Below are 14957 nucleotides of genomic sequence, written 5' to 3' on the forward strand. Positions count from 1 at the left end.
CTGCACAAAAATTAGGAACAGCTGATCGCGGGACCGCCAAAGATTATCGATTTCTTTACCATTCCGTTACGTTTGTGTGCGTGTGAAGAAAATCCTGCCCCGCCCCAATTTCCTCAAAAAGAAGCTTTCAGAATAGCCAGCAATTGCCTTATATTTCTAGACGATTTCAACAGCAATCAGTCGCTTGCAGTGTCAATCTTCTTCCAAAACAGATTTTACTTGAGAAATAATTTTGTACACCAATGCCGATTGTGATGATCACCTTGTTTAGGCAAAAACAGAGACAAATTACTTAACCTCATCTAGAAAAGTAAAAATCGAATAGTACGTGCCTATCTATATCTGTGTATTTAAAATGAGCTTATACATTTCGTTCATTTCATTCATAGTTGAGATCGAGCCTTCCGACTCACTGGTTCATAACTTCTCTTACTTGTCAGATTCACTGTTTATTTATGTTGATTTGATTCCGATAAGTGCAACAATAAAACTACATGCTGAGCATCACAATCCGCTAGACCATTATAGAGCTAAACAACATCCTCATGAAAAAGTACTTATCACACTAGGTTGAAGTTCAATAGTATCCATTGGCAATAATAAAAGTACAATTAATTAAACACCATGTCATGCAGAAATAACTTTACTAGGCAGATAAAATAAGAAAACAGAGAATTTCACACAAGAAAGAACATACAAACAAACCTACACCCTTTCAGAAATCCGTTTCCTCCAGTTTTGTTTCCGACGGAGTTTCCGCTTTTGCTCAGCCGATACTTTCCCCCGCGTGAACGATTTCTTCTTCATGTTAATTCTTACAAAGTTCCCTTCAACTTTCTTCTTTTTTTGAGTTGCTACAGGAGCGGACCTGAAAGGTATTGTCTAATGAAAATCTCTTCTGGTAGATACAGCGGTTAACTCCTCAGATATTCTTTGGCAATCTGAATACGAGGCTCAAGCAAATAAAATGGTTATTATTTTCTTATTTCTATGCTTTCTACATCTCTGTGTGAGAGGAGGATGAAGAAGTGAAGAACGTGTTAAACAGCGTTGTAATGAGTTGTGATAAGCAGCAAAACGTTGCTTGGACCGATGATTGAACTTCTCCTTCTGTAAAATTTGGAAATGGAAGAGACTTGGCCCCTAAAGTGTTCGAAGGCGCTATTCTCCACTTGCGGCAATTTACGATTCCATTTCTTTTGTTTTGGCATTTTTGCCTCAGTCTACCACTCAAAATTTCTGCAATGTGACAAAAACACGCCCGAAAAGAATAGGAAAATAGTGATTGGACAATTCAGGCAACTAATCAGCAACATCATTGATTTAAACCTACTTCTTCCATGAAGACAGTGGAAATTTACCAACCTAGTTTTCTACCTATGCTCGTCTCAATAAAATAATCATTTCAAGCAAAAACGCCGAGTTAATCGTTTTAACGACAGTTGTACACTTTTTTTAGAGGCTTAGGGTGATTAAAATACTGTTGAATGGAATTTGGCATATGTTGGATACAATGATCGCGCATGTTGATTACAAATATTTTAATAAGTCTACCTCTGGGTCTGTTGAAACCTTACCAGTAGAGGTTCTTGCATACACTAACCACGAATGTAAACTCTGCCAATCTCCTTCAAATACCATATCGTGAAGAGTGGGGACATCTTATTGTCATACAAAGCGACCACATCCGGACAAAACCATCGCAGCCGTAAAATACGGTGACAAACACAATTTCTAGTAACTTCTTATTGGAGCTACTCTGGTTCCCAAAAATCTTTTTATTTTTCTACGATTCATGGAAAAAATCTAAAGCAGCGTAATTTTGCTCACGTTCTTCAAGAAAAACAAGGCAGTTTCTCATCTAGTCAGTGCTTATAACCTTATTGCCAATCCCTGACACCGTGAGAACAATTTTTTGAAGCAAAGAAAAACTAAAAGAACTCTGATAGGTTCAAAGAAGAGAAGGAGGGTTTCAAGCACTTCACACAAAACATTAGCACGTTCACTTCAATTCAGAATCGTTTGAGGTTTACGAACGTGTAACTGGCCTATATAATGACTTGTTGTGGCTAGCCGATGTGTCAAGTCAGTGTTTTTATTTACCCAGACAAGTCTGGTACCAATTTATCGACCCCGGAGGGATGAAAGGCTTGGTGAGCACTAGGGCGGATTCGAACCTCCGATCGAGCGCGCACACAGCGGAAACTCCAACCGCTATCGCATTGATTCTATTTTCTGCTCGTGTTAGCTACCCATATGGTGCGTCCCTTTCAATGAAACACGGAGAAACTATTTCTTCAGAAACACGCTACACAGAGTCATGTAGTTGCAACTCTCACTCCGTCGACGTAACTCAGTGTTCCACCAACAACTATATCCAGGTAAATTTGCAATGGCAGCATTAGCAAAACTGCAAGTTTTGCAACAATTATGTGTTTCCTCATATTTTCGAACAATTTTCATCCACTTCAAAATTTTCAATAAGATAATCTGATTCAAAAGGATATTGAGACATATATTTTAGCTATTATATTATATTTATATTATATTTAGAATATTTAGCTTCCGTTTGCCTGGATCAGCTATACATACCCACGCAGATCTTCAGGGGAGGCTGCACGTATTTTTGATATTGGTCATCGGAGATGAGAGCTTTGAAGTTCTCAGTAACTAATGTTTGGGTGCACCACTGCTATTTTTTCCCAGGAGCCTGTGGAAAGCCGTGGGACAGGTTTGGAAACTGCCTCGATGGGTTTTGAACTCGAAGTTTTTGAGAAAAAAGTGGTATAAGGTATATAGCTGATCGGGTGCGTGTAAAGAGGGTCCCGGCGGAATTTCGATCATGTCCCGATCATACCTCGTCAGAGCAATTAGCGATGGTGCGTGTCCTAAAGAGATTCACTTTCGTCGGCACCTAAATAGCTGACTCCGCTTACCTACCGCTAATCATACGCTGCATCACCGGCTAGGATATAATTCATTATCTGTTGAATTGTTCTGGAGAATCAGACACATTCACTGCAATTTTGTAACGTTAGGTGATCTCAGTTTAGTAATCGTATCAGAAGCAAGAGAAATCCTCACGTGAAGTATGAGATAAGGATGTATCTAATAGCTTCAAATTACGTGCATAAAAATTTTCGTTAAAACGGAACATTCCAGCTCTCAAAAGTAACTCAAAAGTAATGAGAATTATCGTTATCCTGTAACTCCCAAGCTTTTTTGTAGCCTAATTTATTTATTTGTTTCTTTCTTTCTGTAACTCTGACTTCTGGGAACTTACAGGAAGAAAAAGAGTTCAAATTTGTTAAGATTTCTAGACTTTCTGAAGGTGAAATGAAGACAAACTCACTCCCTTTCTTTATTAGAACACCATGCAAAATTCCATGTACTTCTATCTAAAACTATTATCCTTTGACTTATTCAGTCATTTTGACAGCTCACACCACTCTTCCTTGCATATTTCTTTGTAACTGCGCAGTTTTCTGCGTCTCTGTGGTTAGAAGAACATCTAAGACGGTTGTCTGCGTCTTCATGAACTACTGGAGCGTGACCTCGTCGAGGTATGTTCGCGTATCCACCGGCATATTCACTGGGCACGTTATGTCTCGGAGGAATTCGCGGAGAATCCGCCGGGACCCTCTTTACCATTCCCCGATCTGCGTCTGTCATATAAAGATGTTCAGTTATTAGTGGTTAACTTGAGCACGACAGAACTGGCGCTATGAAATGCACAAACAAATGAGGAGCAACCAGCAATCAAGGAAGAATTTAAACTTATGGAAAGAAAAAATTTTTTTTTTGTCGTACGTGAGTGCGTCTGATTAACTAGCATACAAATTAGTCTGAGTGTTGTTATCTTTTCACCAGACAACAATGTCGACAATCGCGCGAAAACTAACCCATGCGGAGTTGTGATTACTTGCCTAACTGCGGTAAAATAACAGAAGGGACCAAAACATGCATTTGACGAATTTGCTACAAGTGTTTGAACTAACTCAAAGGAAAAGGAGTAGAATAAAAAAGAGAATAATTTCAAGAAATCAACAAACACTTCTGAAACCAGACTACATGCGTCAAACAGAAAAAGTTACGTACTAACCTTTTAAATGCTCTCTTGAGGATCTTCCCCGTTTTCGGATCGAAAGCCGCAGCTACTTCATTTTTAGACCTTCAAATGAAAGTTGTCATGGCAGTTCAAAAGGAAACACAGGAGCACCCGAAAAAAAGAACGGAAAAATCTTACAGTCCAATGAATGTCTTCTTTTTCGAAGGTATATCCTCTGGTTCAAAAGGCTTCAACTCCTCTTCCCGATTTCTCTTCTCTGGTGTAGGCAACAGTAGGCACTCGACATTCTGGAACACAAATCTATACTGCATATTTCGACAGTCTCAATTAGAAGCCTCACTTTCACTAAGATCTCTTTATGAACGATCGGTTTCCTCGGTGAGCGCATCGGTATCCCAAGTGTTGTTGGAGGAGCAATGACCTTTTGAGGACTAATATCACCCCACGAAGTTGGTTGTCCTTAAATAAGCCATTAGTACGGGTCGTTATAAAGTAATCACCAAATATTCTTTAGAGTAGAAACACCTGACAATTCTACTGAGTTTTTGGTAATCATAATTAATCACAACTATTCTATCTCCCTATTTGCAAATTCTCTTCGACAAACACATTCAATAATCTCTTTTATCCCCTCATTCCTCAGCAGAACTGAGGCAGATTCACAAACTGAATGCTGAGAAAGTAGCTGCATTGTTGTAGTTGATGTCTAGGTAGAGCTCTAATTTAGGAAAAGTGCACGGGCGCAAATACGAAGTGCAGTGAATGGAGTAAATTCTTTTCAATTTCTTTTGACTTTCGAGGACTACACTACCTATCACCACCTCGAAAACCTTCAAACAATTGACTCATTTCCGATCTCAAACGAACCTTTTTCCGGAGTGTCGAATAACGAAGAAAACCCACAAAATCCCTGAAAGAACAACAATATTAAGATAAATAGCTGACAGGTGCTGGAATTACCCAATAATCAGCACCATATATTATAAACACAGCTAATAGGAGCAAAAAAAATCAAACAAAATTAAATAAATTACTTTTCTGTAACAAAATTTACAACAATTCAACAAAACCATACTTCGAAATGAAAGATTCTAGAACAAATCTATCAAAATAATTTATGTAAAATCACAGCAAAAATCACAAAATTCATGTGAGCTCACATCAGTCTGTTTTCCTATCACCTTACCACAGAAATGAGAATTTGTAAAAAGTGGTATTTTTCCATTTATTTTATTCGTGATCCTGTCCAAAGTTTTCAAATAGAATTTCATATCTTATCCAAAAAATTTGCTTATTTCTCAAGTCCCTTTTTTTACATTAGGTCTAGGTATAGCCCAATGATACAATTATTGAGTGAATGCTCACGTAAATGGTTTCCGCTGTCAAACTCCATTTTTCGCAAATGAATTTCAATGTGAAACACATTTTCGCAAACAATTCGTTGAAAGCTATCTGATGTAACTTTTTCCAAATAAATTTTTAAGGGAATAAAAAACCAACGGTTACAATTACCATCATTTAGAAAAAAAATCAACGCAGAGCATTGTACTTTTTGAAACAACTACCGTTACTCTTTTAGTTGGCGATCTCATTTCCTGGGAATTATTCGGTAAAAAAGAAGATGGGATGGACGTCGCGTTTATTTCCTCCAACGCCTTTATTGCTCGCCTTGTCCGAAGAGCGCCAGGAAGAGTGAAAGAGACCTTCACCTAGAATTTATTCAACACCTCTTAAGCAAATGCTGTCGTTATTTTTCTTCGAGAAACATGTCTCAGCACCAATTTCACAACATCGAGACGAAAAAAAAATCGACATACTGGAGAAAATATAAATGGACTCTGCTTGAGTAGATTCTTTCCAGGGTTAGTTCCAACTCCACGAACATTCTGATCAATGCATAGACGACGCGCCTTCGATGGTCTCTGCTTCAGCGGACTCTCGTCTTCCAAAGGTCTTTTCAGGCGAACTCCTCCTTTTCGATGAGTTATGGGTTCTTTGACTGGGCTTGGAGGAAACTGCGCAAAGTACTCCTCTGCAATACTGCTCTTGGTAAGAATCATCTCTATTTTCTTTGAAATTAACCACTACTTCAATCCATAATCTTGCACGTTTCTATTGTCGTTAACTTGCGACCAAAAGTTTCCTATTTTATGCTTTTATGCAATCTTCTACAACTAACTTCCTCGTCATATTGGAGGAAGATAAAGAGTAAGAGATCAGTGAATGATCATAGATGCAATAGTCGGAGCCGGTGCTCTGACCCCCTTCACTTTTGGACGGCTGGCGAAAGGACCCCCTTCACTTGAGCTGCACCCCATGAGCTGAACCCAATTCACCTGAGGAAAGTCTAGCTTCTCCCTATCGTACCTATGTGAATGATTCCTCGACAAATCGAATTATTCCCAGAATTTTCAACATTTCCGAAGATAGCTTTTACCAAAATAAGTAAAGATGAATAACAAAAACAAAATAATAACAATAGCTAATGAGATCACATTCAGCCGAACACTCGCACAGAAACACGTTTCCAAGATACGACAGAGGAGCGTACATATCCTACAAGGTTTTATAAATTGTCGTCAGATGTGCTTCGCATTCGTATTCGTCTCCTCTGGTCTTATCTTTCCTCAAGCTTAGTATCTGATAATAGATAATTCTAAGATTATGAGAGATTAAAATTAACTGTTAATCTGTTTGGTAAGTGAATAAAACAAAGAAACCACATTTCTCAATAGGTAAAAGTTCCATAATGAAGTAATCCCATTAATTTCTACTAGTGTTTCTTTTTTTCTAAAAAAAAATCTCTTTGATTTCAGCTCGAAATTTAACCCTCTTGAATTCCTGACGATGACTGTGCTGATTAAATGATGCACAACTTTAATCACTCATCTATACAGAAAACTGACGTCAATATAGAGTTCGCCAAACTCTTTGAGGCGTGATGTAATAATTTTTATAAAAATAACTTTTAGTTTGCTCCATGTTCGTTATACAAAAATTCATTTCCTATCCATAAAACACTATGTGTCGAAAGTTATCCCTAAAGAATAAGTAATTTGGGTGCGTTTCTCAAAAAATAAACAGTTAACAAAATAAACAAAGGCTGACATAAACTACAGCAATTGGATGGGCAACGGTGCAACAGCAACCTTTCAAAATTCAGATTTTTATCCTCATAGAATCAGCGCAAGCTCTCCAATAATAATTTGAATACCAAAATTCAGAAATAATAAAATTATTCAAGTGACTTTCGCTGCTAGAATCAGTGCAATAAAAAAACATGAAAGACAAGAGGGAAAGAAAATAATCTAAATGTTGACCACACTTGGAAAAATAAGTCAACAAATACCAGATAAGAAAAGGAATTGTACTAAGTCCAAATAAACATAGAATTTTGGAAAATTAACGTATTTTCTAAAAAAATAAATCTACCTTTTTGAAAATGTGACGTCATCTTAAGTACTCCCGTCGGAAGCTACTATCTGATATTTCCCGATATCTCGAAGGGATAAATTTCTATAATTCCTCATCATGAATGCTCGTCAAAAACCCCTGTAGATGTTTTAGAGGACGAGCCATCTTAGGTGGGATTGTTTAACTCTTCAAATCTAGCTTCAAAGTGTTCTCCTCTCGAAGCAAAAAAAAGTCTGGTAGGCATTTCGTAGCATAAAAAGTCGACCACTTAGGTGACAAACCACTTCCAATTTGATGGCGTTCCATTAGGAGATATAAATAAATAAATAAATAAATAAATAAATAAATGAATAAATATATATATACATATATATATATATATAAATATATATATATATATATATATATATAATTCGCACAACTTTCCCCACCCGTTCACTTACACTACGTTTTCTTATAGGAAAAAAGGGTCAGCTGAGGAAACGGGATAGAAAAGTGGCTGCAACCGGAAAAAAAGATGAGTCGCAAAGAGGAATACCTCTGTATTACGCAGGAACTCGCGCCCTATTTAAGCCCGATATTTGATTGCGCTAGTCACCTCACAACAGGTATCTAGCAGTGACAGGATAGTCAATTGATCCTAAGGCACGCTTTTCTCTTCTACTGGTAGCTATGAGGCCCAACAGCAAACGTAGGACTTTCTTTGTTAGGCGGATAAGGCGTTTGATCGGATTAATCACGTTCAATTTCACCCTTCGAGCCTTTGGAAAAGGCGATATTGCCGAAACGTTAGCCACGAATGAAGGATGCTAACAACCTCGTGTCCGGCTCAATTAAAGAAATCAATTACGGAAAAAAGATGGTTCTTGAAATGTCGCTGCTTTTTACACGGATGTATTCCGAAGGATACATTTCTTTCGCATTAGTAGAAACCATAACGTAATATCTCGCCATTATCGAACAAATTTTCAAAATGAGTGTTCGACTACAATATTTTGCATAATCCTCTAACTTAACAGTGTTTTTGTAGGTTTGAAGAACTCGTACTGCTACTAAAGCTTTCTAAATTAATTCACAGAATAAAAAGACATTTTTATCTCAAAATAAGCAAAAACCCAACTACAGGTCCAAAAATTTTGTTTTCACCGTTGAAGACTGATAGCTGGAGAAAAAAAAAACGAAATTATAATTTCCATTCTAGATGAATTACTCCATTAAAACCAAAAAGTAAGGATGGATAGCTACACAAGTACAACAGTTTTTCAAGTCCCCGCAAAGAGAAATCGCACATCCAACTCGCAAACTTCTGGTGCGCGTTTTCCAAAGTAGTTCCAAACCCCTCTTTCTTACTTTTATTTCTTACTAAAAACTACTAATATCGCATTTCAGGTCTTTGAATGAACAAGGAAATAGAAATAGATAAAGTCGACGAAGAAATGTGAAAGCTCATGGTAGTTGTAACATAAAAAAGAGGAAAGCTGTTCGGTGCGAATAAGACATACACATCTTATACCAATTTGAGGATGCTTTACAATTGCAGATAACGAAGTTGCATGATTGAACTGGCTGTCTCACCTCTTCTATGCTGGGTTTTAGAAGATTAGAAGTGGTACCATAGGACAGCATCACAGAAGAAAAAGCAAAAAAACCAACCTCTTACATGACTCGGTGCTAATCCGTAGTCGCTTTTTTTGGGAGACTCTCCGTGAATTTCCTTGAAAGCTGCGCTCCATTTCCTTACAGCAGCCATCCTGAAAGCAACCCTGCGGAAGCTCCAAAAAGGAAGAAAATCGATAAAGTCTGACAAGTATTCAAACGTTAGGAATAAGCCTTCGATCACCTTTTAGAAGGTGATGGATAGGTCTTCCACATACACTCTCCGATGTCTAGAACAAAAAAGCGAGTAATCAGCAGACTCAACTTAGTTCAGTATGGGCTTGAGAAGAATTATCAACTGAGTTGGTGGCATCAGGTCAATGAACTTACTCCGCTCTTTTTCATTTTTTACAGTGTTTGGGCACAACTTAGTAAGAGTGGCAAAGCTACATCGAAACTTGTCAGTGTCGGTACTAAAAATAAACACCTTGTTATATCAAAACTCGGGAAAAAAATAAATTCATGGAAGAGAAGGACTGGGGTTGATAAAAAAAGACCCTCTAAGCGCAATTCAATTTAACATTACTATTCTAAATTGAAACATTCTACAGACACGCAATTTCTCGCCAATGCACTTTTTCTGCTGATGACGTCATCACCACAATGACGGCCAATGACATCAGCAGTTCGTTCAAATGAACGAAATTCGCGCGTACTCACAAGAAAAAACACTGCAGCCGCATTTGGGGCGAACATCAATTACCAGTTGCCACTTTGTTTGAACAGAGAGTGATCATTCGTTGACGTCATCAACTTCCTTTCCTTTAGACAAATAAGTACACAATGAATCACCAACGATGCAGTTTTCGGCGAGTGCATACGTTGGACTAGAAGAACGTTAGCAATAACATTCGAAAGAAAGAAGTAATGACTGGATTTTCTAAAGACAGATTGTGCGTTTTTTCTTCTGCAAGGAAACAATGAAACAGGCCGAAACCGTCAATGAAAGAGAAGACGACATAGAAGGACTAGGATAAAAAAAATAGCAACTGGTAATAAGACGACAATACTTCTTTCATAAAAAGAAAATTCTGTACACAAAAAAGCACTGATACAACATACAGCACCCACCACGAGCATCAACCACCGAGATCTTCCAAATATTACATCATTTTCCCAATTTTGCCGCGGTCTCCGCCGCTGCACACACTGCGCGCTACTACACGTCAAAATGAAAGATTCGCCCACTATTCAATCATTCAGCTGTGTCCCACCAGTTCTTACGCTGAGGTTAAGGTCGCGGTCTTTAGGAAATGCGTAGGATGTGAAAAGAGGTGAAAAAAATGTTGGATTCTGTCATCACTAGCATTGCTCTTAGATACCAGCAATATGTGATGTAAGGTTACCCATCCTACTGTGAGTGAAGACAGTGAAAATTCTGAGGTTTCCTTCCAAGGAAAACGAAACGGATGAGTTTTCCTCGAATGCTTAGCTTCATTTACATATGTTAAGTAGACTTCTGATTTCCCTCTCCTGACATGACGTTAATGATCAAGAGTTTGCATGCTATTGTTAATGTTTGTGTCTGTCACTACCGCAATTACTGCTGGATTGTTACTATGATTGTAGTGAAAGAAGCAAATAAAACGTGTTATCATAACGAAAACAGTAACAACGGAAGAACTGTTATCAAAGATGAGATTTCCTCCACCACAAATTACAGCCATTGTATAGTATGGTCGAAACGACGTGAAGCACGGTGCCGTTGCGTAAGCGGGTGCGGTTTAAAGGCATCACCCCACGAATCTGAGGTGGTGCAGATTTCAGGTGGAGTATTCGTATATAGGATGGGAGACTACGGAGAGGGGGGTGATTCCGTCCATTTCTTCCTAATTGCCGTAAAAAACGGCCCGGAAAATACGGCTTCATTCTTTTGGCGCACCATTTTGTACAAGGGTTCGATTGGAGCGCGCCAGTCTTGTGCGGCGCGCATCTTCCGGGCCGTTTTTTACGGCAATTAGCAAGAAATGGACGGAATCACCTCCCTCTCCGTAGTCTCCCATCCCGTATACGAATACTCCACCTGAAATCTGCACCACCTCAGATTCGTGGGGTGATGCCTTTAACGTAGCGGTTAGGATCCAGTGGAAACTCATGCTAGCACCTCTCATCGCTGCAGTTCGCAAGGTGGTCCACTTCGATCCCAAACCGCTCGCTCGAACGCGGCGCTTGGGACGCAGTCACTTATGCAAATGCTCCGTGCTTCATGTCGTTTTGACCCGACTATGCATACATATACAATCATACAGTCGAAGGTGGCGTGTTCGCGCGGCTTGTGCAGCGGCGGATGAGCAACGGCGACCGATTAGCTTCGCTGCTGTTCACCATAGTACATCGAAAACAGCTGATCGCTCAGCACTGCTTCTCCGTAAGTACAACTGTTGTGCGAACACATCACTACCGCATGGTTGTCTTCCTCCTCGTATTTAACACTATGTCAACCGAAGATGAATCATGCATAGCAGCTTTCGTCGTCTTATTTCCGCTTCATTTGAGCAGTGAGCTTCGGCTCAAAAAGGTCAAATATGGCATCAGTTATACTGCCTTCAAACCCTGGCTCTAACGCAAAATGAACCATATTCACATGACAACATGGCAGCCTATTATTACTAGGTGTCCGCCAACATCCAATACTTCGAAGAAATCATTTAGGTGGCCCGTCCTGACCTAGCCGGACCCCATAACACAACCTTAACGCTCCCTTTAAATTAATAATTATTCGAATCCAAGTCGAGTTTCTTTGTACTCCAAACTTAAAGAGCAGCGCGGAAGCGTAGAGGGGCATTATCATTATCTTCAAACCAGTTCCCTTCATCTTGCCACCGCTTTCCTACGTCTTTTGGGCTTGTTCGTTCTGGTTGGTTTTGCTTTCTTCATGACGGAGACATAATGACAACCGCAATATTTTCAAATTTGAACTTGATTTTAAATTATGGTGAACTGCACTTTATTTGACGAAACGTTTCTTTCAGGAACTTTTTTCACTCCGTACTTATCAATTTTTTTGATTCGCATGCAACGCCTTTAACAGGAGTTAGATAAGAGCTATGTGTATATGAGTCTCAAACTCTCTTCCTACACTTCACGTACAAACGGAGAAAGAAAGGTTTGTGGAAAAATAATGTCTACACAGCTAGGTCACCTTCGTTTGACATTCATCAAAATATGAAAGTACAGTTACCACCAAAAATTCTGCCTCCTTGGTCGTCGCATCGCGATAACGCCACTGCAGCTAGGTACAACGACCGCAATAAAGCAACCACGCGAAAAAAAAAAGATTTTCGGGTAGTCCATTGCAATTAAAAAGAACCCTCTTCCTCTCCTATGGTATACGTAATTGCTGTCCCACTGCACTGCTAAATCATATGCGAGAAAAGATATGTGAACGTATTGTATTGTTTTTATGAGCGATTTTCTCATGTTTAATAAGTTCAGTAGTTATTCTACTTGCTACTACTTGCCAATCGCGTTTCGAACGTGCCATATCGATTAGCAAATTGGCGCCACTGCGCCCGCAACATTCACCCACGATGTGATGAGCCGCGGGACCAAAAACCATGTAATGATAATAAGTAGAAGTGAAAATAAAAGATAAAGTTCTGAGCATTATGTCTCGGTAGTTTATCAAACTATCGGTGAAAAATACATGCTCCTAGATGTAATTCGCCAAGTTCTTAATAAGAAACAACTCGAACATTTCGTTTCTACGTCGTTCGTTGAGTGTTTCAGTGTTTTTTCCTTCAATTCTGTGAATGCAGTTGTTTGAAGACATAAGTAGTTGAGCATACTGATCATAATATAATCCGTCACAAATCAACTTGATGATCGAAAAAGATGTCGCGTAGTAAATTGGGAAATAAAATACAAAGAAGAAAAAATGGGACTGAGAACAAACGATGCACATACAACAACTTATGGAGTATTCGATTGGGTAAAACATATAATGAATATAATGAAAGGCAGAAAACGCTTTTAAAACTGACCCCAGCTGGCAGGCCAATCTCACCATGCTGTCTTTCTTCACATACAATGATGTCTCTTATGGATGACTGTGCTAATTACGAGATTTCCGTACGTTAATTGTGCCTAGAGGTTTGAAGGTTGCAGAGAGAACTGATCTTTTTTCTAAAATTAGAGTGAACAATTGTAACCTTTCTATATCAGGAACCCGTCGGATGAGAGTCGTCATGTTTTCGGTACGTTATCGATTAGAACTTAACCAACTCATCCAAGCGCATCCAGTGACATAAAAAAGTGGAGTTCTTGAGGCTGAAAGAAGTCCAAGTATCGGTTCACGAAGATTGCTCCCAAGCACATTCCTTCACAATCCCCAGAGTGAAGAAAAATAGGAAACAAGTTCGTTATAATAGAAATGCACACGAACCTGTTTGAAGGAGTTATTCAACGACTAAGTAAATGGAGAAATAGAAGTAAACAAGTTGCGTTAGATAGACTGTAGAAGAACGTGGTACAAAAGGTCACCAATGAATCTAGCTTATAGTCGGATAAAAACGACATGAACCTCGGTGCAGTTACGTAGGCGGTTGGGCTCGATGCATCGTGGAGAAGCGTACCGGCTACGATCGAGTGGGTACCCCTAATAACACCACTCGTGGTGGCAATTAGCGATGGTCCCACTTCGCTCCTGACCGTTGGCTTCACTGCGCCGCTTGTGTAACTGCACCAAGCTTCATGTATTTGGATCCGACTCTTCATGAACATGCATGAACACAAGATGAAAACAACAGTTTGGTGCACAACTTCCTTTTTCTTGCGGAGTGTGATCAGACTCTTATAATCTGCTTCCGCTCGGATCCAATGCTAAATAGTAGGGTCAAAACGACACGTACGCAACTGCGCAAGTGGCTTCTCTCGGGGCGCTTTAGTGAAGCGTAGCGGATAGAAGCGTGGTGCAACCCTCGTCGGCACCAGCCATCGCTGCAGTTTGCGACGCTCCCAACTCGGTTCCAACTGCTGCCTCAACTGCGCAATTTCGAGCGCGACTCACCCTCTTTCTCTGTTTGACACACACTCCCTCTTCGCTCTCCCCTTCATTATTTTAGCACCGGTGGTGTCGAAGTAAAAGATTTAGCTGCTACCTATACATATAGTCAGATCAAAACGACTTGAAGCTCAATGCAATTGCGTGAGGTGCTGCGCTCGAAGCGGCGCAGTGGAACTAGCGGGTGACATCGATGTATTTCAATGATGTGCTATAAGTTACATGACGACTGTTGCAGTGCAACATCTACACAGTTCAAAATGTACAATATACACGTGCTTATACTTGGTGAGTCTACCTAAAAGCTGTGATGAATTCAACAAATGGTACAGTTAAAGGCATCCCCAACGAATCTGGGGTGGTGCAGATTTCAGGTGGGTTATACCTATACGGGGGGCGAGTGTAGTAGTGTAGCGGTTAGAGGTTTCCCTTACTGCACGATCGGAGCTTTGAATCCGCCCTAGTGCTCATTAAGCCTTTCAGCCCTAAGGGGTCGATAAATTGGTACCAGACTTGTCTGGGAGGATAAAAAAAAGCGACTTGACACATCGGCTAGCCACCGCAAGTCATTGTATAGGCCAGTTACACGTTCGTGAACCTCAAACGATTCTGAATTGAAGTGGGCGTGAGGGCGCATCCCAAGCGGATTGACACTTGCGAAATGCGTACGTGGCTACTCTCGAGGCACTTCGGTGGAGCGGCTAGGATCGTGATAAAATCCTTGCTGACACCACCCATCGCTGCAGTTTACGACGGGCCCCTCGGTTCCAACTGCTGCCTCCACCGCGTCGTTTCGAGCGCGTACGCAAATGCACC

General features: G+C 39.9%; 1 protein-coding gene across 3 annotated transcripts; it reads right to left on the reverse strand.

Moving 5' to 3' along the window:
* Positions 1-705: 705 nt before the first annotated feature.
* Positions 706-13861, reverse strand: RB195_005768 (uncharacterized protein; the record flags this gene model as incomplete). 3 transcript variants are annotated; one of them, XM_064178497.1, is made up of 12 exons in its annotated part: positions 706-868; positions 4103-4171; positions 4247-4356; positions 4410-4528; positions 4937-4979; positions 5635-5778; positions 5887-6101; positions 9137-9234; positions 9324-9369; positions 9470-9552; positions 13364-13408; positions 13662-13861. In XM_064178497.1, 12 exons carry the CDS (start codon positions 13859-13861, stop codon positions 706-708), a joined length of 1335 nt encoding a protein of 444 aa, XP_064035537.1. The 3 variants fall into 3 exon arrangements, with proteins under 3 accessions (XP_064035537.1, XP_064035539.1, XP_064035538.1); XM_064178495.1 differs by lacking the exons at positions 13364-13408; positions 13662-13861 and adding an exon at positions 9843-9958; XM_064178496.1 differs by lacking the exons at positions 9324-9369; positions 9470-9552; positions 13364-13408; positions 13662-13861 and adding an exon at positions 13123-13148.
* Positions 13862-14957: the final 1096 nt, after the last annotated feature.

Source organism: Necator americanus, chromosome I (genome assembly GCF_031761385.1).
Source record: "Necator americanus strain Aroian chromosome I, whole genome shotgun sequence".
Taxonomy (NCBI): Eukaryota; Metazoa; Nematoda; class Chromadorea; order Rhabditida; family Ancylostomatidae; genus Necator; species Necator americanus.